Source organism: Hyperoodon ampullatus (assembly GCF_949752795.1).
Source record: "Hyperoodon ampullatus genome assembly, chromosome: 14".
NCBI lineage: Eukaryota > Metazoa > Chordata > Mammalia > Artiodactyla > Ziphiidae > Hyperoodon > Hyperoodon ampullatus.
Genome location: NC_136927.1, coordinates 74,064,643 through 74,088,722, shown reverse-complemented (window position 1 = coordinate 74,088,722; position 24,080 = coordinate 74,064,643). Strand labels below are relative to the sequence as shown.

Sequence of the window (24,080 nt, the reverse complement as noted above, 5' to 3'; positions counted from 1 at the left end):
GAGCCAAGGAGATTTAGGTTCCAGTCCCAACTTTGGTGGCCGTGTCGACACGTTGGGCAAGTCACTTAAACTAAGCCTCAGTTTCCTACTTTGCAAAGGGATAATAATGGTGTTTAACTCATAGGGCTGTTGTGGGGATTCAGCAAAATAATGCCTGTTGGGCGTGCCTGGCACCTAAGTGTAGCTAGTGCCGTTACTGTTACAATACGATTACTAATAGACGTGGTACCGCGTCCAGCCTGGGCTCCCTATCCCACACGCCTTCCCCAGCAGCAAGCTTTAGGGGCCCTGTCTCCTGTGGGACTGGGTCCCTCGCTCCACAGCGTCCGCTCTTAGGGGCAGGACAGCCAGACACGAGAGCCCCCCATTCCTTTCACAGCCCCTCCCCTCCTCCTTCGTGGGGGCTCGGGGCGCGTGCAGGGCGGGAATGGGGGGCGTCCCGGCCCGAGACCCGGCATCTAAGCAGCCCCGCGCCGGTCTCCATGGCGACGGCGCGAGCAGAGAGCGCCGCGCGGGGCAGAGCCGGCCACGCGCCCGCAGCGGCTTATGTAACGCGACGCGCAGCGCGGAGCCAGACTCCCGGCCGGATCCCAGCCCCGAGATGAGGGCAGGGGAGGGGGCGGTTCGTAGGCTTGTCCTGGGTCCCGCCTTTCCACCCGCCGCCTGGGTGGGACGCCAAGCGCCCGGTCTCGTCTGCCAGGGCTGATTTCGTCCCCTCCCTGGAACACCGGTTGAAGGGGAGGGGTGAGCTTCATGAGTTCTCAGAGGAGCAGGACTACGAAGGGGGAACTCGTCCTGATTCCCCAGAGCCGGGAGTCAGGATGATGGGAGAGCGCCGTGCGGCGCGCGCGCGAGAGGCAGGGCCAGACTGAGGCTGAGCCCTCTCGGCCCCCGCCCCCGCCCCCTGGGAGCTCTCCGCCAGAATCGGCTTTCAATTAAGCGGCGGCGGCCAGAGCTCCCGGGGAGGAAACAGGCTAGCGGCGCGGGCTAAGGAGCCTCCCTTGGGGGCCTGGGGCCAGGCCTGGGGGAATCCCCAAGCCAGACTGGGGGAGTAGGGGAAGGCGTCAGACCCCAAGAGGAAAGGAGACCTGGGGGCCAGAGACAATATCCTTGTGTCCTTTAGTCCAGAGGAGCCTTCTTACTCTGGTCATTCCCACCTCCCCGAGGTCAGGACCCAGGTCCCCTCCTACATTTCCAAGAACCTAAGTTCAGAGATGCCAGTGGTTCTCGGTCTGGTGGTCTTCCCTCAAGCCCAGTAGGTCCTTAGAGACGCCTATCATCGTCTCCAGGCACCACTGGGAGGCCTTCTTTCTCTCTCTGGGACCCAAAATGCCAGACCCAGGTCCTGGCCACTCTAGTTCCAGATCCTGGACACTGATATCTAGGGAGAAAGTCTCCCCACGAGCCTGCTACACTCAGAGTCTGGGAAACTTATGGGGAGGGGGTAGAACTGAGGGAGTTCCTAGTTTGACTCCTGCTTCACACACACAGGCCACTTTTCTAGGCCACGTGAGATCCCATGGAAATCCCGTGGCGCCCAGTAAGACGCCATCCTCAGGGTAGAGAAAGCAGGGACTGGGGGATTGGACCCATACCCCGTGTCTGCGGGAGCAGAGACCCCTCCTCAGAGTGGTGACATCTGAAGGGGATCCCAGGTGGACATGGCCCCCCTTCGTTCCCTAGGAACCGCGACGGGATGCCGGGCCCTGCTGCGGACTCGACTTTGCCAAACCCCTCCTTCCCTCAGCCTAAGCCCGCTGTGGAGGAGGGCGGCTGCGGATTGAGGTAACCTCAGGGTCACTGTGGAGATGGATGAGTTAGGCAGCCAGTAGTTCCTACCCGTACTCAGCCTCAGGGAGGAAGAAGGGGTGTCAGACAAAGGATCGGGGACCCTGGTGTCCACAGACTTCCCAAGCGGCCCCTTGGCTCTGACTTGGACCCAGGATCCGGAGGACTTCAAGGCCAGGCTGCCAGTCCCTGGAAGACCCTGCTCTTTCAGCCTTGGGCCATCCCTGGGGGAGGTCTGCGGGAGTCTCGGCCCAGAGGGTCAAGCAATGCCCAGGGGAGCATTTGAGGCGCTGAGCGCAGCCAGCCAGAGCGGGAGGCGCGCTAGTGCGCAAGGGACGCAGCGCCGCTGGAGGGTGGGGGCTGGGGGCGGCTGACAGCCGTGCTGGGTGGCTGAGACCGCGGGGGAGAGGCGGGGGGCCCGAGAGCCCGAGGGGGTGGCTGGCCTCGCAGACCTCGGAGCAGGGAAAGCGCGGAGGAGAGCGGGAGCCGCGAACGGACTCGCTCCAAGCCCCTCGGATCCTAGCGAGTCTCCGCACCCACCGCAGCGCGTCCGCAGTGTCCGCGCCACGGCGCCAGGAATTCGGCCGCTGGGACCCCATTCCCGAAGCCTCACTGGGGAAGCTAGCAGAGCTGACTGGAAAGACTCCCCCCTGCCCCGCCCTTGAAACCACACTGCTATGCCAGGGTACCCAGAGGAAGGGGAAAGGGGGAAGAAAGGAGGGCGGTCTTGCTTCCCGTCCCGAACCCACGGGAACGCGAGAGGGAGAAGGAGATTCCGCAAAGTAGAGCTGAAAATCCCCGGAAGGGGTACGCTTCGGTCTGAGGTCGGACCCCGGGCAGCTTTGGGGGAGGAGGCCCGGACCGCATCAAGTGACCCCTTAAGGAGACACCGCAGCCGGACGGGGGCTGTCATATGGCTCCAATCCCCCCATAGGCACCTTCCCCCCATCTTTCAGCTGGAAGTCTCAGAGCGAGGGACTGCCGCAGACTGCGCCCCCCGCAACCCCCGCGCTCTGCGCCAGGACGCCAGGGTCCCTCCTCGGGAAAAGGAGCCCTCCTCCCTCCCGTCGAGCTACACGTCAGCCCGTTCTAGCTCTTCCAACCCCTTCCCACCGCCTCCCCCGCTTAGCTACCCCACGTCTGCCCCCGGGCCGCGGGCAATGGCAGCCCCTTGGCCCCCAGCCCTGTCCCCGGGCGCGGCGCATTCCAGCACCTCGTACAGTGCCTGGCGCATTCCAGTGGAGCTGGGCTCCAGGCCGCCTTGGGCGCCCACCGCCCCGGTCAATCCCCGCCTCTCCTCTGAAGGAGGCGGCCCCCGCTCTGCCTCTAACCCCAGAGCCGCTTCCTCTCCTCGCCGCCCCCGGACCGCTGCTTACCAGGGTTGGCTCCCCCATCGCCGTCCTCGCAGTCCGTCAGGTTGTTTAGCATGGTGGCGGCGCGGCGCCGGGCCCGGGGATGGCTGCGGCGCCTCACCCGCGCCCCTCTGCCTGCCTCCGCCGCTCTCTCGCTCGCTCTAGCTCTCTCTCGCTCTCCGCTCCACGGAGGAAGAAGCTGCAGTGCCCGCCCGCCCGGCGCACACACACTCGCACACGGACACACGCTCACACCCGCGCGCGCCCCCTCTCAGCGGCGGCGCTGCTCGCCTCATCCCGTATGCAGGAGGCATGAGCCACCGGCGGGGTTTTGCGGGGGGAGCGCGGGAGGGAGAAAGAAGAGGGGACGAGGGGCGGGCAGTGCGCTCTTGGAGGCCCCCTCGCACGAAAACTGGGGGCTTGCGCGGGTGGGATGGAGAGGGTGCTGCGGGGGATGGGGACCTCGCCTCCCTTGAGCAGACGTAGCTCCGCCCGCCCCCCACTCTCCGGCGCAGGCGGGGCCGGCACGTGGGCAGGTGCCATCCCGCGCCCTAAAAATAACGGCAGGGAACTAGGTCGCGGCCGCGGGGAGGCGGCCCCGCAGCGGCTGCCTGGCCGAGGGTCATCCGCCCCCTAGAGGGAAGACGAGGGGGGCTGAGGCGGCAGGGGTAGGGCGCCATGGAATATGGGTCCCTGGAGAGCCTGTCTGCAAAGCTGGGAAGGCCAGCCCCGAAGAACGGTGGAGAACCAGACCCTCTCCCATAATCACCGTTCAAGAGGTTGGAGCTAGGGATGTGTGGAGGCCAGAGCCTTTACCCGAAGCACTGTGCTGCCCCCGTGGGGTTCAGGGTCACTGACTGAACTGTCTGGCTCATCCTGTCTTGAAATGGGAGGCATGAATCTGAGGAGTTGCAGTGAACACTTTACTGTGCTTAGACTGATGGAAGTCTTAGCATCTCACCTCCGAGGCAGATCACTGGAGCGCAAAGACAAGGACCCTCTGACTGTGGAATGACCCTGGGAAGGAGAGGTGGTGAGGAAGAGAGAAGGCAGCAGTGAGGTTTCAGGGAGTGCTGACTCCCCACTGGGGATGGTGCAGCCTTTAGGGAGGGCAGGCGGGTCGGAGGCTGGCCAGGAACAGAGTGGGGGAGGGGAGAATGAGGCCGCCTGTCCGTCTGGGACCAGATTTTCTCCCGGGGCGAGAGTGTCTAATCCCCTAATCCAGGATTGCTTTCTGAGGATTCCAGAACTGACATGCTTTCTGTGTTCCTCCCCCTCCCCTCACACCAGTCCCCTAGAAGCTTGATTGTCCTGGGACCCCTCAGCACCCCTAGAATCCAGGCTTGAGCCAGGGGTGGAGAGATCTCAGGAAGCGGCATCAGAGGTTTGGACCCTTTGAGTCCCTGGAAAAACCTAAACATCCAAAGAGGGGAGCAGATCAAGGGGAAATGATTTTCAGACTCACCCAAGCCTCCAACACTAGCCCTCTAAATTCCAGGAGAGTTCCAGGGCTGGAAAGGATCGTGTCAATCATCTTAGCTAATGCACAGCTTTCATTTTACAGGTGAAAAAGCTAAGGCCCAAAGGGTGGGGGAAAGATGACTGCCTGTGGACACTATGCCAGTGAATGGCAGAACTTGGTCTAGAATCCAGTTTCTTTTATTCCAGTTTCGGACTCTTTTCCTCAACATAACCTCTTTTTAAATGGGTCCTGCCTCCAATAGAAGGGACAAGAATGCAGTCATATCCAAACTGCTCAGTGGCCTCTGATCCTTGGCTACTAAGAAAGGAACAGGGACTGGGTGGGAGATGAGCTCTCTCCCTTTTCTTGTGCTCAGACTTCAGACGTGCAGCTGGAGTGGCCTCTCAGCTTGCAATTGGAGGTGGGCCCAGAGACCTTCAAGGATCCTTAAAAAACAAAACAAAACAAAACTGTCCACACGACCAGAGGCCCAGTTCTAGGATGGGAGTTTTCAGGACCATGGACAGGGCCCACTGCTCGGATTCCGTTGTCGCATATTTGTCAGTGGCTTCAGATTGGGTCAACCACAGAGTCTTCAGCAGCTCACTGAAGGGGCCCTCTGAGGGATCCACCAGTAAGCTATCCCTGCCACTGTGTTTTATGGACGCCAGAAGGACTCTTTAGGGTGGAGAGCTAGGTATTCAGACCAGGTGTGAGAATTGGTCCTCTTGGCTTTCCCAGAGAGAAAACCACACACACAAAAAAGTGCAGTGAGTTTGGATCGGTGACAGAGGTTTAAAGGGTTGCAGGTGGGTAGACCAGTGTGCAAGAATTTCTAAGCACTCCACACACCACCACCACCACCACCACCATCACCACCATTATGGTTTTCTGCTACTCTGTAGAGACAGGTAATATAGTAAAATGTGTAGTATGTTTGTTTGAGAAGTGCTGTGAAATAAATACTGAGGTTTTTCAGCAATCCCGGGTCTGGGATGTTCCCCTGAGGGTATTTCTCTTCATTTGTGGTCCAGAGCCCTGGCTGCTCAGGGACTGAGCCCGCCCATGGAGAAAAGCTAGATCCCAAGGGAGTATAGGTGAAGGCAGGGGTGATCCTCTTCCCCTGGGTATCCCATCTGTCCACCCTCACCAGACCTCCTATCTCACAAGGCATCTGGGATTCAGGAGATACTGGTGCTGTCTGTCCTCTGCCCTCAAACTCTGTGTTTCCTTGGGCAAAACTGAGGTCCTCTTAGGGCCTGAGTATCTCCATCTATAAAATGAAAGGGTTAGGCTGCATAATCCATGGGCCTTCTTCCCACCCTCAAAACTCTCAGGGCTCTCTCAGTTTATCTCAGGCTAAAGCCAGGGAGCTCTTCATGAGGAGACAAGACCAAGTGAAGAGACAGCTGCAAGGGGAGACCCCAGTCCTTTGAGTCACACCCCCCCACACACCTCTCAAGAAGACTGATCTCTGTTCTGGCTTCAGGCCAACCCTCTGCAGTGAGGCTTTCAGAAAACACATTGCAGGCACCTCCTGCACTGCCAGCCTGGCCTTGGCCAGTAAGATGACCCTCAGCTCTGAGCCCCAGGAACATGGCTGCCAGCTCAGCACCGCTCCCCCACCCAGAGCCCTTGGAAGATCTAGGGCCAGGGGAATCTTCTCATTAAAGCATCACGAGATGCAGAGCTGGGCAGGGTCTTATTTCTAAACTCTGAGTCTCTAAAATTCCTCTCCCCTCCCACCTTATGCTTCTCAGAGAGAAAAAAGATCAGGGAAGCTGCCTCCTAAATATCAGGATTTGGGAACTGGAAGGAACTTTGTAAGTTATTTTTTTAATCAGTCCTCATTTATGGGGAAATTGGAGTCTAGAAATGGAAAGGTACAGATTTTCTCCATGAGGTCAACTTGTGGCAGATTGGGGACTAGAGTCTGGCTTCCTGACCTGCAGCCCAGGGCCCCAGCCACTGAATCAGGACCAGGAGCTGACTGGAAGAAACTGGAGCCACCTGACTGGGTCCTCTTTCCATGAAAGGCAGGCACGGTATTCCTCCTTATGGCTTAATCCCTATCCATCTTTGTCTCTATATCATTAGCCCTACGGCCTAACCCACCCACCCCCAGCTCTGGCCTCATGGAGCCAAGGCCCTGAACTCCTTTCTTCACTCTTCTCTCCCCCACCTGCAGGCCCCGTCCTCCAGACCCCAGACCCTTGCAGTGAATTGACGAGTCCGGCACAGAGCACACCCCATACACACAGGGCTCGCAGCAGACACGTCAACCACCATCGTCTCCGTGGTAACCAGGGGGCTTAATTAACAGGCTGCAGCCCTGTCACCATGGAAATGGCACCCCAACAGCCCCTCATTCCTCTACAGATTCAGCCCATCTTCCCTCTTTCTCAATCAGGACCCCTTTCTCACTGTACCCCCCCATCCCCACCCCACCTGGAGAGCTGGTGCCCACAGATTGCTCTGGTTCATTGAGAAGAGGGGAGGGGAGATGAGGGGGATGAGAGAGAGAGAGAGAGAGAGAGAGAGAGAGAGAGAGAGCAGCCCATCACCATGGCAACTACAGCCCCGTTCATAACCAGTTTGTTGCCATGGAGATTTCCAGGCCTCACCTTGGGCTGAGGTACTGGGCCGTGAGGTTCTGAGTCCTGGCTTGAGGAGTGGGTGACTGGAGAACTCCTTGGATAGGCTGGAGATCTCCAGATCAGGTATTTTTACCAATAATTCAGTGTCATTCTTCCCAATTTACAGATAAAGAGACTGAAACATGAGGTTTGGGTATGGGGGAGGTAGAGAACATCACTCTTCTAGATCATCAAAGAATCTGAGCATTTTTATGGCTAGAAGAACCTGCAGGTAGCTTTCTGTTCAACTTCTTTATACTACAGATGGGGAAACTGAGGCCCAGAGAGGGGAAGCAATGTGCCCAAGGCCACACCACAGAGGCCGTGCTAGAGAGTGGATAGGCTGCACTGTGGTCTTGCTCCATCCCCCGAGCATAAGTTGGCTGCCCCTTACTCCATGGGGACACATCCCAACTCCTGTTAGTCTCAACCAGGCCCAGCGCTCTTCCCAGTGCCCTGTCTTCCTCTATGAGAAACTGAGGCACAGCAGGGAGTGGTGCAAAGGGATGGGGAGTCGCTCAGAATTGTAACAGTTGGTCCCAGGTTCAATTCTGTCCAGCCATGTCACCATCGATCTTCCCATGGTACAAATGAGGCAACTGAGGCATGTGGGCTGCCGCCCAGTGTTAGTGGTAGATTCAAGGATCACCTTCTGACTTGCTCCTTTCCTGCCCTGTAAGTCGCATTCCCACCTATAGCTGATCTCCTGGCAGCAGGAAGCACCTCCAGGGGCAAGCTCCACTCCCTGGGTCCAGAATGAAAGATAACACTTGTATGTAAATGACCTACAAACCCTCCCCCAACCGTTCCCCCACCTTCCACATGCTGCCATCTCTCCCTAAGGGGCCTGGGTGATGACAACAGGTGGGGAGAGCATCCCCCTGGGGCCAGAGCACTGGCACAAAAACAGCTGTGGGAAAGATACCAGCAGACTTTATGTTCCCCTAGGGAGCCCTTGTCCACTTCCCCACATAGCGACCTACCAAGGAGAGGTGCTGGAGGCTGTCTCAGGGCCTAAGAGATTAAAAATCCCCAAATTACTCTCAAGACGGAACTTCAGTAAACTCATGCACACAGGTACCCATCCCACAGATAGACACAGAAATACACACATCAACATGCCAATCAACACACTGGCATACAATGACACACGTAAGCACTGACTCACTGACTGCCCCACAGGTCAACAGAGCTAGCGTGGGATGCTTCTCCCTCAAGACATGCAAAGACACACACACCGCCTCTGCCACAAGCCCACAGCACTCCAGATTCACATCCAATTTGCACACACACCTGCACACCCAACACTGGGAGCTGTATTTTACTTCATTTTGCAAGAGCTTGGGAATGGAAAGACGGAACAGTCACCTTGGGATAAGAGAGCGAGCCATCTTATTCTCAGGCCAGGGGGTGGGGAATGACAGGAGAGAAGGCAAGGTAGGGGAAGCAGGAGTCTACAGCCACTCCCCCTCTCATCTGATGAGCAGTAAGCACCTACTAAGTGCCAGGCTGTGGGCTTGGTACTCGGAACACAAAGTTAAAAGGATGTGGTCCCTGCCCTTGAGATGTAGGAGACACGCAAGTAAATAATTTCCATCCACTGGGACATGGGCTGTAATAGGGCAGTGGTCGGGCAGAAGAGGAATGTCTGCCTCTGCCTGGAAGTGAGGGAACATGAAAAAGATTTTCAGAAAAGGTTAAATGAGCTATAACTTACAGAGTGAGGAGGAGTTTCCCTGGCTAATGGAGGTGGGAGAAGAACACGGACAGGTATACCAGGAGCAGATGGGGGAAGGGTTAGAATGACAGACTAAAGGGTTTGCCATTTATCCTACAAGCGATGGGGGGGCGGGGGGGCGTTGTGTGGTGTGAACAGGATTGGAGGCAGGCAGACCAGTGAGGAGGCTGTGGTCATGGCCATGTGAGAGATGATAGAGGTTTGGACCCGGGTGATGATGACAGGAGGAGAGATGTGGCCAGATTCAGGATAAGTTTTGAAGGTGAAGTGGCCAAGACATGAGGGCCAATCAGATCTGGTGGGAAGAGAAAAGGGGGCGTTGAGAATGGCTTCTAGAGCTCTGATTTTTAAATCTGTAAGAATGGTAAGGCATTCCTGAAAATGAGAAAAGGGGCAGATTATGGGAAAGATGAAGAAAGGAAAGAGCCCCCCAAAATCTGAATGACAACGTCCAGGAGGCGGTTGGTTCACGGGACTGGAGCCCTGCTGAAATATAGGCCTCAGTTTGGTCATCTATCCAATGCAGAGGTTCACCAAATAAACCCCTAAAGGGTTTTTTGGTGCTTAGTTTTGCTGGGGTCAGGGTGAGCTCACCTGCGGCTCAGCAGCGACCCCTGGCGGCCCAGGGAGGCTCTTCCTCCTCCCCGCGCTGGGGCCACTTCAAGCGAATTCTCCACGTTCCTTTCAGGCCTGAGGGGGCCCAGAGTCAGGCAGGGGACCCCTGACAAGTGGCCCCTGCGGAGAAGACTGTGTGTGCATCCAGGATGCTAATTCTTCACCGAAGCCTAGAAGGATCCCTTCCCTCCTCTCTCTTCTGTACCCTGCATGTAACTTCCATTACAAGACCACTGCAGTGGGCCCTCCAGGAAGACGCCCCCAATACAGCCTGAGCTGGCTCCACCCACCGCTTGTGGAGCTGGAGTAGAAGGAGCTAAGTGAATCCCCCAGGGACGGGACTAGAGTGCCCACGGAATCCTGCCAGGATCTAGCTGCCCGGGGTCCAAATTTCTCATTCTCCTGTCTTCTTCCCGGGATCCCCAGGCGCTGTCCGCGACGCCTCCTGGGTGCCTGAGGATTGGAGACCTAGCGACCCGGACTCAAGTCTCCTCCCTCCCTCAACTCCACCCCTATACTACTAGCCCAACCCCTTCGTCTCTGGTCCCGCCCTTTTCTGCCCCCAAAACGAGATAGTCCTGCCTCCACCCATTGGCTGTGGACGCACACGGCCCTCCCTTTCCCTGGTTCCACCTTCTCCCCCTCTGGTCCCGCCCCCTACCCGAGGTGACCCCGCCCCTTTATTGCGCTCCGGCCCAGCACCCTGGACCCTAGCTTCTTTATAAGATCTGCCCCTTCGCCTCTAGCCCCACCCTCTTCCCTGTGTCCCCTCCCACCTCAAATGTGGTCCCTCCCTTCATCATTTCCCCTCCAGCCTTCCCCCAGTTCCCTAGGTTCCACCTCCTCTCCCTTCTCTGGCCTTCGGCTGGGACCCTCTGCCTACCAGTCCTGGTCCCACCACTCCCAACAGAAGACCCGCCCACCGTGTCCCCTCCCCTCCTCTCGCCCCGCCCCACCCCGACAGGCCCCGCCCCCTGCGGCCTCTACCTTTGGCGTCTTCCCCTGAGAGGCGACGGAGATCGGCTGCTGAATGCCGGTGGGACTCCGAGTCAGAGGTCCCGGCAGGCCCCGTGGGGGGCAGTGAAGTGACAGTGAACCTGCGGCTCATGGTGCGGAAAGGAGCCGGGCGGCCGCGGTACGGGCCCGGATCGCACAAGTGGCCGCAGCCGGGCTCCAGGAGGCAGAAAGAGCGTATTACCCCATCCCCGCCGGCCGCCCCCCGGCGAACGCGGCGCCGCGCAGGGTCCTAGTGCCCTCTGTGCTGAGCCGCTGTATCTGGCCACTGCGCTTTGAGGCCCTGGGCTGTCAATTCCACTGGAAGCGCTTGAGGATCCAACCTGCTGCTGAGAGCCACCCCTGCACCAGGAGCCCGGGCCCTCCTCGGCTGGGGTCTCCTAAACCCCTGGGTTTAATTCACTCATTCAGCACATCTTGATAGCGCGCCTGTGTTTGAGGCTTTGGTGCTAGGCACTGATGCAGCATTGGATGAGATCGACTGGCTTCCTGCCCTCGTGTGGCTCAAATTCTAATGAGTGAGAGGAGGAGAAAGATTACAAGTGAGCAAACGCATAGACAAGATAATTTGAGACTGTGGTGTATGTTAAGAAGAAAAAGTGGGGCCAAGGGGTAATGACTAGGGGGAAGGTCTAAGAAGACCTCTCCGAAGATGTGATATTTGACCTGAGCCCTCACTGATGAGAAGGAGCCAGCTAAGCAAAGATCTGGGGGAAGAGCTGTCTAGCAGAGAAAATAGCAAGTGCAAAGGCCCTGGGGTGAAAAGAAGCCTGGACTGTTCAGGGAGCAGCAAGAAGGCCAGTGTGTCTGGAGCAGAGTGAACGGAGAGTAGAGTGATGGAGATGAGGGAGGAGAGGAGGGCAGATCGTGTGGTCTCTTGAAGGCTTCAGGGAGGAGTCTGGATTCTTTTCTAATCTACAAGGGAAGTCATGGGAAGTTTTTGAGTAGGGGAACAATGGCTGCTGGGTGAAGACTCAACTAAGGGCAGGAATGGAAGCTGGGAGTCAATTAGGAGGCTCCTGCAACCCCCAGGTAAGTGGTGATGATAGCCGGGCTAGGGTGGTGGCAGTTGTCCAATTCCAGATACATTTTGGAAGTAGAACCTACAGGACCTGCTGCTGGATTGGACATTGCATGTAAAGGAAAGAGGAGTCAAGGAGGACTCCTAGACTCTCATGCACTGCTGGCGGGAGTATAGATGGGCAACACCACTCGGGAAAATTGTTCCGTCAGCTAAAGCTGAACTTATACATACCTGTCTACTCAGCAATTCCACTCCAAGATATATGCCCCAAAGAAATGGCTGCCCACGTTCACCAGAAGACATTTACAAGAATGTTCATAGCAGCATTATTTGTAATAGGCTCTAATCAGAAACTACCCAAGTAACCATAAACAGTAAAATGGGCAAATAAGTAACGGTATGTGAATACAGTGAAAACAGTAGTGGGAATGAACAGTCTATAATTCACAAACAATATGGATATATCTCACAAATATAACACGGAATAAAAGCCAGACACAGGGACTTCCCTGGTGGCGCAGTGGTTAAGAATCCACCTGCCAATGCAGGGGACACGGGTGTGAGCCCTGTGAGCGGGAAGATCCCAAATGACGCGGAGCAGCTAAACCCGTGTGCCACAGCTACTGAACCTGTGTTCTAGAGTCCACGAACCACAACTACTGAGCCCATGTGCCACTACTGCAGCCCGCGGGCCTAGAGCCCGTGCTCCGCAACAAGAGAAGCCACAGCAATGAGAAGCCCGCGCACCGCAACAAGCTAGCCCCGCCCACCGCAACTAGAGAAAGCCCGCGCGCAGCAACAGACCCAACACAGCCAAAAATAAATTTTTAAAAAAATTATTTTTTGAAAAAAGCCAGACACAAAAGAGTATATACTGTAAAATACTCTTTAAATAAAGTAAAAAATAGTCAAAATCTATCTTTAAGCTGTTAGAAGTAATGGTGGTAACTCTCGGGGTGAAGGGGTAGTGATTAAAAAGGCGCATGAGGGGGCTTTTAGGGTGCTAAGAATGTTTTGTTTCTTGATCTGGTTGCTGGTTAGACAGTCGTGTTCAGTTTGTTGAAATGTACACTTACGACGGGTCAAGCTGTCTGAATGTTTGTTACATTAGAGCAATGGTTCTCAACTCGGGGCAGTTTTCCCCACCAGGGAACGTTTGGCAATATTCAGAGACGTTTTTGTCACAACTGGAGGAGGGTGGCACTGCATCTAGTTGGTAGAGGCCACCCGTGCCATCTAGTCCTACACCAAGACTGCCAGCCATGAGCCACAGATTCGCCATCGCCTCCCTGCACCCTGTCCCCATGTTAGGGCCCGTGATGGAGGGAGACTGACCCTGAATGGGTCTAGCCTCTGTCCATGGATCCCACTACCTCCTGGAGGAAGACATCAAACATCCTACAATGTATGGACAGTCCCCCACAACAAAGAACAATTTGATCCAAATTGTCAGTAGTGCCGAGGCTGAGATACCCTGTGCCAGAATAAGGAGTTTAACAGATTTTTTAGATTTTAAGACTGATTTTAAGACTGATCAGGTTTTAAGCTCGATTGAGGGCAGATGACGTCTTTTATTAAGGTGGTGACAACCGATGGAGGAGTACGCTTGGAAGGTGGAGCCTGAGAGCTCAGGTGGACCCCGAGAGCTCAGATGGACCCGGTATATTGAGATATCTCTTTGGCACCTAAGGATCATGCGGAGGTGGCAGTCGAACATCTGATTCTGGAGCTCAGGGGAGAGGATAAGGAGGGGATATAAATTTCGGAGTCTTTAGCAGAGAGATGCTGTGTAAAGCTGCAGGGCTAGACGAGATCACAGGGAATGCGTGTACACAGCGAAGACGTCCAAGGATAGAGCACAAGGGCACACCATCATTTATTTATTTATTTATTTTTACATCTTTATTGGAGTATAATTGCTTGACAATGGTGTGTTAGTTTCTGCTTTATAACAAAGTGAATCAGTTATACATACATCCCCATATCTCTTCCCTCTTGCGTCTCCCTTCCTCCCACCCTCCCTATCCCACCCCTCCAGGCGTCCACAAAGCACCGAGCTGATCTCCCTGTGCTATGCGGCTGCTTCCCACTAGCTATCTACCTTACGTTTGGTAGTGTATATATGTCCATGCCTGTCTCGCGCTTTGTCCCAGCTTACCCTTCCCCCTCCCCATATCCTCAAGTCTATTCTCTAGTAGGTCTGTGTCTTTATTCCTGTCTTCACACCATCATTTAAAGGTTGGAAAGGGAGAGATCCAGCTAGCGAGAGGGGAGGAGAACCAGGAGGAAGGGGTGACCCAGAGACCAAGTGAAGAAACATTTCAGGAAGAGGGGCATTATCCACTGGGTCAAAAAAGCCGAGAGATGGTATGGAATGAGCCCAGAGAAGTACCCACTGTATCGGGCTACGGGAAGATCACAGGTGGCTTTGAAGAGAGTCATTTCAGTGGAGGAGTGGAGTGGGTGCCAGGTTGCAAATGACTGAGAAGAGAATGGGAGACAGTGAGTAGAAACCGTACTTTGGGGAAGTTTTCCTGTGGATGGGGGTGGGCAATAGAGAAATGGAACAGAACTGAGAGACAGGGGTCCAGAGGGATTTTAAACAAGCCATATTAAGGAACATTTGTATGCCAGTGGGAGTGGGTCATTCCTGAGTGAGAAAGGGGTGAGTTAAGAGAGAGGGGCCCCACCCACAGGAAGCTTAGGAGGAAGTTCCCTGAACCTCTCCTTACACTCCCACCGGGGCCCTGGGTGTGGAAGATGATCAAAGCTGACCAAGCCCATCACGTCCACTCACCTGCCCTGACCCTTCAGTCAAGTCCCTCTGCCATCCTGGAGGGTCAAATCCATCCTCCTCAGCCTGCCACTTCGACCTTCTCTCATCTAGCCCACACCACCATTCCTATCTCAACCATTCCAGAATCCTCTCTGCTCAAACCACATACTAGAGTTCTGAGCCATTTCTAGTTCCCCCAAATGCCCCCTTGCTTTTTCTCTCCTCCCAGCATTTACCCCAAGAGCTCATATTCCAATCCCAAGGTCACCACTCACCAGCTAGGAGACTGCAGGTCAGCTGTGTAATTCTGCGCTACAGTTACCTCATTTATAAAGCAGGGGGAGGGAGTGTTAGCAATAGTAATAGTACCTCTAAGGCAAGAGTAGTACCTGTCTCATAGGGTTGTTTTAAGGATTGGCTGTGTTAACGCACATCAAGCATGTGCAACAGTGCCCGGCACATAGTGCTGTGCTAGGGCTAGTTCCTATCATCATGTATATAATCCATATTTTATTTATCCACTGCCTTGCTTCTGCGCACTTAGGTTGTTGCCAGTTTCTCATTCTATGAACAATGCTGCAATTCACATCCTTCTAGGTGTTGTTTTGTGCACACATGGGTGAAGGTTAGAGAGTAGGAACATTTTTAGGTTTAATGGTTCTTGGTAAATTATCCTCGAAGAAGATAGTCTTCCTTGCACAAGAAGAAACTCTTGCTCACCCAGATTCAGTTCAAGTTCACATGTCATCTTGGCTGGGAAATGTTTCCTGACTTCAACCACAACACGAAGAATCACACACACAAACACACACATGTGCGCACGTGTGCCATTATTCTAGAAAAAGGGTCACACGCTGCACACTCTCCAAGTGTGACCCCACCCCTACCAGCCACAGAATCATCACCCTTGTAACTAAGCTGGACTCTCTGGGGTTGGAGCCCAGAGCCTGCATTTTAAGCAAGTTGTGAGGGCTCTCTCACGGACCCGAAAATTTGAGGACCACTGAGAGGTCGTTGAGGATAGAAACATAGTCTAACTCATTTCTCTATCCCCAGTGCCCGGCACAGGGCCTGGCTCCATGTAAGGGCTCAATAAATGTTTGATGAATGAATAATAGGTTGGCCATTTCCTCAGCTATAAAATAGGAGTAATTACATTACACCTTCCTAATAGGAAGGATTGAACGTTAATATTTATGAAGTGCTTAGAACATTGCCTGGCGCATAGTAAGCCCTCTGTTGGTTACACACATACATGCGTGCATGCATACAATACATACATTAATCTGCTCCTAAAGATTAAAGAATCCAAGTTTATTAAAAACATTCCAGGGCTTCCCTGGTGGCGCAGTGGTTGAGAGTCCGCCTGCCGATGCAGGGGACACGGGTTCGTGCCCCGGTCTGGGAAGATCCCACATGCCACGGAGCGGCTGGGCCCGTGAGCCATGGCCGCTGAGCCTGCACGTCCGGAGCCTGTGCTCCGCAACGGGAGAGGCCACAGCAGTGAGAGGCCCATGTACCGCAAAAAACAACAACAACAACAACAACAAAACATTCCAACGAGAAAAGGTGGGAAGAGAGGGCCCAGCCCACCTCCCCTTCTCCTTGTCCTTCAGAACAGACCCACCAGTTTGGATCCAGCAGACTGGCTCATTCCCTATCGCGATGGTCCCTGTGGGGACTCCCACTGCAGTGCTGAAGCAGGCTGGGGAGCCCTAGTCCTCGGGGCACTGCAGGAGGTCAAAGGTCACGTAGCCCACATAGTCCACCTGATTCACCTCATTCCGGGAACTCACGCGCCAGTAGAAGCGATCCTGGCAGAAGTAAGCTTTCTCTGCAAGGGAAAGGCAGGACCAAGAGGGGTGATTCCAACCTTCCCACATACACATACAGAAACAGGAGTGAGATCTTTACAGACATCCCTCCTGCTTTCGTGATCTTTCCAAGGTTTTCATAGGACACCTGTGTCCCCCCCTGCCCCCCACAGAGATTCTGGAGGGCACAGACCTCCTTGTCCAAAGCACTGACACAGAGCCTGGCACACAGTCGATACTCAGAACAATTCATTCAACAAATCCCATTCATTCATCCAACAATATTTATCGTGCCAAGCACTGTTAGAGGCACTGGGGATACAGCAGAGGAAAAATGCAGGCATGACCTCAGTTCTTTTGGTGCTTACACCCTAGTGGGGTAAGACGGACGATTAACAAGCAAATGCATAAATAAATGAGATTGGTTTTGACAATGGAGAAAGCGATGGAGGAAATATTAAAAGCGAGCGAGCAAGTGAACAGATAATGAGGGTCAGAGAAGGCCTCTCCAAAGAGGTGGCCTTAGTGCTGAGACCTAAAGGATGAGAGGGAGGCAGCCCAGTGACAATCTGGGGAGAAAACCTTCCAGACAGAGGGGACAACTGGCACAAAAGCCCTAAGCTGGGAATGACCTTGATGTGTTCAGAGAACAGCCAGAGGCTGGTGTGAGTGGAGCAAAGGGAATGACAGGAGGAGTGGGAGGGGATGAGGAGGGGGGAGGGGGTCAGCTCAGGTCATGTTAGTTTCTTTCACCTTGGAATGGGTCTAGAGTCACCCACAAAACCATTACCCTCCACTCCTAGCCCCTCCCTACTCTCACAGAATATATTAAAGGTATTGGACAACCAGTATGGCTTGGACTAGGGTGCTTGCAGAGGAGCTTGTGAATATTTTGGCGGCTGAGTCAACAGAACTTGTCAGCTGATTGGAGGTGAGCAGTGAGAAAGAGAAAGCAAGTGTAACTCCAGCTACCACTCCCATTTTACAGATGGGGAAACTGAGGCTCTGTGAGTAGCAGTGACTTGCCCAAAGACACACAGCTATGAACTGTCTTATTTATCACTGTATATCCCCAGTGGCAGTATCCCTACTTGTAGGGGAAAGGGCTTTCAGCTGGGGAGACAGGAAATCTGGGTCCTAGTTCTGGTTGTGCTCCTGTGTCCCTGAATGATCTGGTAAGATCCCTGCCTCTATAGGGAACTCACCTGTGCTGGGGCATTTGCCTCAATCTCTACGGGCTTTTTCTTTCTCTCTCAGAATTTGACCAATCACGAAGGCAGGGGACCCTACCGTGGGAGGTGTCTCAGGGAGGGACCCTCCCCCGACCCTCGTCCTCATCCCTCACCTTGGTACTGAAAGATGTCGTGCGTACTCAAGGGCACCCCGGGGAACATCTGGTCCACTGGGGTGGCGCTCCGGGGATCCACCTTCTGTGTCTTCACGTCGAACCTGCAGGACGGCAGCGAGGAGACCGTTGCTGAGCCGGCGGGCAGTCGGATGGCGCCTGGGCTCCCCCTGCCGGCGGTCCCGGGACTCTCACCTCCAGAAGCTCTGCCGGCTGAAGAGCAGCACCTTACCCCCGGCGCGCGGGAGGGCCCCGGTGACTTGGGTCACTTCCGGGCCCAGGCCCAGCTTGTCCAGACGCCTTGGGCCTAGCACCGACGAGCCTGTGTACACCCACACTTGGCGCCCTGCAGGAGAGAAGGGTCACATCGGTCTGGGGGCGGGGCACATACTCTCCTTGAATATCAAGAGGGAGAACGCAGCGAGGCCTTTCCGCGCCCGGCGTGCCCTTAGTCTGTGTGCCCAAGAAGCAGAGTCTCTCGGTACAATTGTGCCAGGGTGCGGTGAGGAGGGCTGAAATTCAGCCCCTGCTAGATTTGCTAAATTGCATCCGCCAGAAGGGGGCGTCTTTTTCTAATGCACACAAGACGTTTTATGTATTGTCCTCGGTCTCTTGGTCCTTCTAGGTTGGTGTGTGTGTGTGGTTTTTTTTTTTTTTTTGGGGGGGGGCGGATAGGGAAGGAAGAAAGGAGGAAACTAACCAGAGAAGAAGAAAATCTTCTTCGTGAGCGGATCCTCAAAAGCGGAGTCCAGCTTGCGGGGCAGCGCAGGCCACGTGTTCTTGATAAGAAAGGGACCCTGCAACGGGCGTCCCCCGCTCTGAGAGAGTCGCCAGTACCTCCTGGATGAGAAAAGGGAACGGCTGGCACCGAACCTTGACTCAAGGTCAGTGGGCGGGGAGACACAGGCAGGTCCCGCCTCCAAGCCCCTTCCCGAAACCTCACAGCCCCTGCCCCTCACCCATCCTTGAAGAGATGCAGGCGATTCCCGATCTCCGCGATGGCGTCGAAGATGTCCACGTTGCAGACGTCGTCCGCTGGATCCAGGGACCTTGTAGGGGTCGCAGAAGGGCCAGCAGTGGGAGGACCTGTGGGGCCGGCTGAAGGGGGGCCTGTGGAGCCAGCAGTGGGGCGTTCTGAGGGGGGGGCAGTGGGAGGCCCCGTGGCGCAGACCGTGGGAGGGGCGGTGGGCTGCGGTTCAGCTGTGGCAGTGGTTGGAGGCTGTGGTTCAGGTGCGGGGCGAGGACCTAAAAAGAGACACCGTATAAGACAGCCCCTGTTCCTACGGAGCGCTGTGCCCATGGACTGTCTGCTCCCCCAAAGCCTACCAGCGAGGCCCCTGGCGCTCACTCCCCCCACTCTAGATGGTGGAGCCTGCCTTTCCCCAGCCCTGGGCAGGCCGCTTCCTTTCACATACTCACCCCCATCCCCAGGCTGCTGGGAGAGAAGTGTTTTTTGAGTTCTCAACCTGAGTGCCAAACTTAATGCTAGGAGCTTTATAAACTCACATTAGGGACTTCCCTGGTGGCGCAGTGGTAAGAATTCGCCTGCCAGTGCAGGGGACACGGGTTCGAGCCCTGGCCGGCGAAGATCCCACGTGCCGCAGAGCAACTAAGCCCGTGTGACACAACTACTGAGCCCGCGTGCTACAGCTACTGAAGCCCGCGCACCTAGAGCCGGTGCTCTATCACAAGAGAAGCCACCGCAGTGAGAAGCCCGTGCTCGGCAACAAAGACCCAACGCAGTCAAAAATAAATAAATTTATATTTTAAAAAATTCACGTTAGCTTGTTTGATCTTCAGGGAAAAAAAGAAAACCTATGAAATAGATTCTTTAATATCCCCATTTTTTAATGACGAAATATACTGGTGATAATAATAAAAATGTCAAACACTTATATGGTGCTTACTATATGCCAAGTATTATTCTAGCTCACTTAAGCCTCCTAACAACCCCATGAGGCAGGTGTTAGCCCCACTTTACAGATGAGGAAGTTGGGGGATGAAGTAACATATCCAAAGTCATCTAGCCAGGAAGTGGCTGGACTGGCTTTTGAACCTATGTCTGTCTCACTCTAGAGTCTGGGCTCTTTATCACCATCTCCAAGCACTGACCTGGCAACAATTGTACCCATTGGCCAGGGTCTCCAGAAGATAGATGTTAGGGTCCTAACTTTCCCCTCCTCCGCATTCTCGGGGTACTCGCAGCTGGCAGAGCCCAGCCTTTCCCTCTCCTCCCTCCATCCCTGCCCCACACCCTCACCATACAGATGCTGGATGCCCTGCACGTCGTCCTTATGCAGGGGGTGCTCCTCAGTGAAGCTGTACATGGGGTACATGAGCGCCTCTGGCACAGACGAGTGATCTAAGCCCAGCGCGTGGCCAAACTCGTGCGCCGCCACAAGGAACAGGCTGTATCCTGGACGAAAGAGGGAGCCTGAGACGTGAGCCCTGAGCCGAGCTCCCAGCCCCAGCCATCCCTCCCGGACACCGCTGCCCTGGCTGAGGTCCCAGCCTGGGAATCTCAGAACCATGCCCACCTTGATCCGGGCAGAAGCCCCACTTCTTGTCTCTGTCGAAGTTGGAGGTGGTGGCGCACCAGAGCTGCCCATCACGGCGGCCCTCTCTGGTGCAGGCCGAGTACTCCTTGCCCAGGAAGATGAAGGGGAAGACGCACAGCTCCCCCGCCGAGTTGCCCTCGGTCACCGTCGCGTCAGCTGGAGAGACCCAGGGCCTCCGGTGAGCCAAGTGGGTGGGTCCAATAAAGACCCAGGGGCGGGCCAATCATGAGGCGAGAGACACTTGGAGGCCTATTTTAAAAGCTTGGTGGGGGGGGGGGGCGGGGGGAAGGGGCTTCCCTGGTGGCACAGTGGTTAAGAATCCGCCTGCCAATTCAGGGAACCGGGTTCGAGCCCTGGTCTGGGAAGATCCCACATGCCGCGGAGCAACTAAGCCCGTGCGCCACAACTACGGAGCCTGCGCTCTAGAGCCGCGAGCCACAACTACTGAGCCGCGTACTGCAACTACTGAAGCCCCCCGCACCTAGAGCCCATGCTCCGCAACAAGAGAAGCCACCGCAATGAGAAGCCCGCGCACCACAAGGAAGAGTAGCCCCCACTCGCTGCAAATAGAGAAAAGCCCGCGCACAGCAAGAAAGACCCAACGTAGCCAAAAATAAAATAAATAATAAAAAAAAAAGCGTAGGGGGCGTGGTGCCGCACACAGCCGAGACCAGGCTAGACTGGTGGGCGGGGCCGAGGATCAGAGGCCCAGGGAGAGGCTGCAAGCAGGGCTAAAAGGCGAGGCCTCCGCGAATGCGGCGGCAGCAATAGGAAGGCAGGGGGAGGAGCCGTGGTGATGGCGGCCAGAGTCACGGCTGTCCTGAGGACCGACGAGGAGTAGGACAAACTGATGGGTGGAAGAGCCACGCTCGGGGACCAACGCGGAATCAGGGGGCGAGGCTGAATCAGGTAGGTGGGGCAGAGGTACCTCGGGTCGGGCAGAAGCCATAGAGCTTGTCCTGGTCATAGCTGGCGGTGGTGGCGCACCAGCGGTAGCCGTCCGAGCGACCGTCGGTGGTACAGGCGGAGTAGGAGCGGCCCTCGAAGGTGAACGGGAAAACGCAGGGCTTGCCGTCCGCATTGCCGTCCTGGGTGTAGAGTCCTGGGAGGCCCACGCGATTACCCGAAGGCGCCACGAGTTTATTGACCCACAAGCCACCTGTGTCCTCCACCCCTCCTCGCCTCGTTTCACAACGGGGGAACGGACCCAGAGAACAGGACAGTGATTTGCAGGCCACACAGCACTAGCGGCAAGGCTGGGATAAAAACCCAGCGTTCTGGACCCTCGAGGAGGGTGGGTACTCACTCTCGCTGGGGCAGAAGCCGAACTGGCGGTCGGTGTCGTAGTCGGCCGTGGTGCTGCACCAGAGCATGTCGTCGGAGCGGCCGTCCGTGGTGCAGGCGGAGTACGAGCGGCCCTCGAAGGTGAAAGGGAAGTGGCAGGTGGCGCCGTTTGCGTTTCCGAAGTAGGTCGGAACCACTGCAGGAAAGGGAGGACGGGGTCAGGGCGGCTGGTGATGCGCGTGAGAGGAGAAGGGAATGGGGACCGGGGCGGTTCGGGAGTCTCACCGACGCCTTTGCCCAGAGACCACAACTCTTCATCGTCGAAGTGGGCGTCTCCCTGAATGCCTGGGCCGGGAGGAAAGGCGTGTGCCAGGAGCCCGTTCTTTCCATCGAAGGGATACCCATCTCCGTGCTCTGAAGAAGCAGGCGGAGAAGAGAGTTAGCCGCGTACGGTTGCGCAGGTTGTGCACTGCCCAAGGGCGCTGGACTGAGTGCGGGCTGAAATCCAGCCTAGGAGCTGCTGTCCAAGATTTGCGTCCCCGCGCTATGAGGTGTCGGTCAGCAGGGGGCGCCATAAGGGCGAGCGGCAGCCAGGGCTGCGGGGACAGGCAAGAGAAATCCGGGTCCAGGGCCCCCTCTTACTCTCTCCGAGGTCCTCCCTCCTCTATCCCCTCTCCGATTCTCCTGACTTTCCCCTTCTCGCGTTCTCACCCCTAACACCAAACTGGATGACTATGTCGGCCTCACGGCCGTACACGCGAGTGAAGGTGAGCGGCGTCACCGCGCTCCAGAGCGCGAAGGCGCGGGCAAAGGCGTCGTCGATCACGTCGCGCGGCAAGTCTTCCGAGTAGTTTTGGATCCTGCAGGGGAAAGGCAGGAGGCTAGAGGTCGGAAGTGAGAGGCGGGATCCGGAGCAGCAGCGACCCCCCGTGTCTCAGCAACTTCAGATACACAGCGCTGTGTGCGCTCCACGCTTTCAGCTATAAAGCGCTTTCAGACGCATTTTTCTCTCTGGACACTCACAACGGCCCTGACAGGAGGACTCAGACTGCGAGGTCGTTTCCCATGGGGGAGCGAAGGCTCAGAGGTGGAGCCGCTTGCCCTGGGCTCACTAAATCCCTGGTTTAGTGAGACCCAGGGACGGGCCTAAGACGGGACGTGTTCACCACCGGGCGGCCTCTCCCCACTACGGCCCCTCGCCCCCGGGGGCCCAGCCTCGCACCAGTAGGTGACGTTGTGATGGTGCCACTTGAGGTCGCCCTCAAAGGTCTGGAATCTGCCCAGGTCTGGGACGCCACAGCGCGGGGCACGCATGGCATTCAGGGTGGTGCTGTCCAGCTCGCCCGTCTCCGGCAGGGCCAGGCGCCGCTGGAGACGCAGCAGAGGCCGACGCAGGGACTGATCATCCTCGCTCATCTCTGCCACGTGAGTGTAGCCATAGCGGTACAGATATTCCTGTGGAAGGAGGGGCAGAGACATCCCAGAGCCCTGACTTCTTTCCTCTGACCTGCTGGGTGAGGACTCCATCCCTCCAGGCTCTCAGGGACTAGCAACAAGGCGTTGTATCCAGGACTGGGTACCCTGCACCCCAGTGCCTGTGCCCACCCAAGAATCTCCCCTCCCTGTAGCCATCCTCAGCTCCTTTCCACCCCCGGATGCCCCTGGCCCATGCCTACCTCAGGGCCTCCTAGGGCTTACCCCTGTTCATCCCCAGCCCATCCCCGCTCCAGAACCCTCCAATGCCCCTTCACCACTTCCCGTTGCCCATCTAAGAAACCCTCATTAGCCCATTCCTGGCAATCACTGTCCAGAGCATCCCAGTGCCCGAGCCTGGACACCTCTGTTCTCCAGAGGTGCCCATCACCCCCCAACATGCCCCTAAATATCTCCTCTGAGAGCCCATGTCCTTCCTGGGACTCCTAGCCAACCCTTCCCAACTCTAGGCTGGAGTGTGTGCCTACCTCTGCCAGCTGCCTGTCGGTGAGACTGCGTCGTAGTTCTCCCGGGAAGACCACAAATGTGGGCTGGCGTGGTCTGGGGGCAGCAGAGCAGCAGCCCAGCACCAGGAGCGCCAGGACCAAGGGCTGCCAGGGGTTCATGGTGAGGGTAGCAGTGTCTGGCTGCAGCTGCCCTTGTGGGGGCTTTAAAGAGAAGCTGTCAAGTGAATCAGTGACCCCGCCCCTCTCCCGACAGGCCGGGGCGAGAGCTGACTCAGGGAATGGGGTGTGTGTGTGTGTGGGGGGGGGGGGGGTTGGGCAGTCCCAGCATGAGAAGGCAAAGAACGGGCTTACACCACCTCCCCCCTCCCTCCTGCCCACAGTCCCCATTGCCGAGTCAGGCAGGACCCCAGACCCACAGGAAACCACAGGCCCATGGGGGAAGGATTGGGTTTTGCAAACTGCAGAGCTTGTGAGAACCGTGTGAGAGCGAGGGAGGGAGGCACAGCTGGAGCACTCCCTGAGCCCTCCAGCTGAAGGCCCCAAGTGGTCAGCCTAAGAGAGAAGGATGGAAAATTCCCTGAGGCTTCTTTCTGAACCTAATGATCTCCCTTCCTGGTCAGACCCCCTCCTGGGCCCCTCCCTACACTCCCAGGCTCTGTCCCCTTCTTCCTGGAAGCCTTCCTTGATTCAGCTTCCGCCTCTGCTCCACCTGAGAGCAGAAGTCATGGGCTCTG

The 24,080-nt window shown here is 56.3% G+C and overlaps 2 protein-coding genes across 4 annotated transcripts in view; both read right to left on the bottom strand.

Annotated features, from left to right (window-relative positions):
* The window catches only part of SLC12A5 (solute carrier family 12 member 5), a gene marked incomplete at both ends in the record, with an annotated part of 35,016 nt that extends 24,317 nt beyond the window's left edge, over positions 1-10,699 (bottom strand). For 2 of the 3 annotated variants that reach the window (XM_079719976.1, XM_079719977.1), the window contains one exon: positions 10,579-10,699. In XM_079719976.1, coding sequence (XP_079576102.1) covers positions 10,579-10,699 — 121 coding nt within the window. Of the gene's footprint in view, positions 1-3,164; positions 3,217-10,578 lie in introns of those variants that run through there. The other variant, XM_079719978.1, reaches the window with a different exon arrangement.
* Positions 10,700-16,120: 5,421 nt separating this feature from the next.
* MMP9 (matrix metallopeptidase 9) lies at positions 16,121-23,505 on the bottom strand (the record flags this gene model as incomplete). The annotated part of the gene is made up of 13 exons (XM_079719831.1): positions 16,121-16,239; positions 17,565-17,668; positions 17,760-17,910; positions 18,265-18,404; positions 18,524-18,809; positions 19,825-19,980; positions 20,102-20,278; positions 21,051-21,224; positions 21,429-21,602; positions 21,692-21,820; positions 22,118-22,266; positions 22,629-22,861; positions 23,368-23,505. 13 exons carry the CDS (start codon positions 23,503-23,505, stop codon positions 16,121-16,123), a joined length of 2,130 nt encoding a protein of 709 aa, XP_079575957.1.
* Between the last annotated feature and the right edge of the window lie 575 nt (positions 23,506-24,080).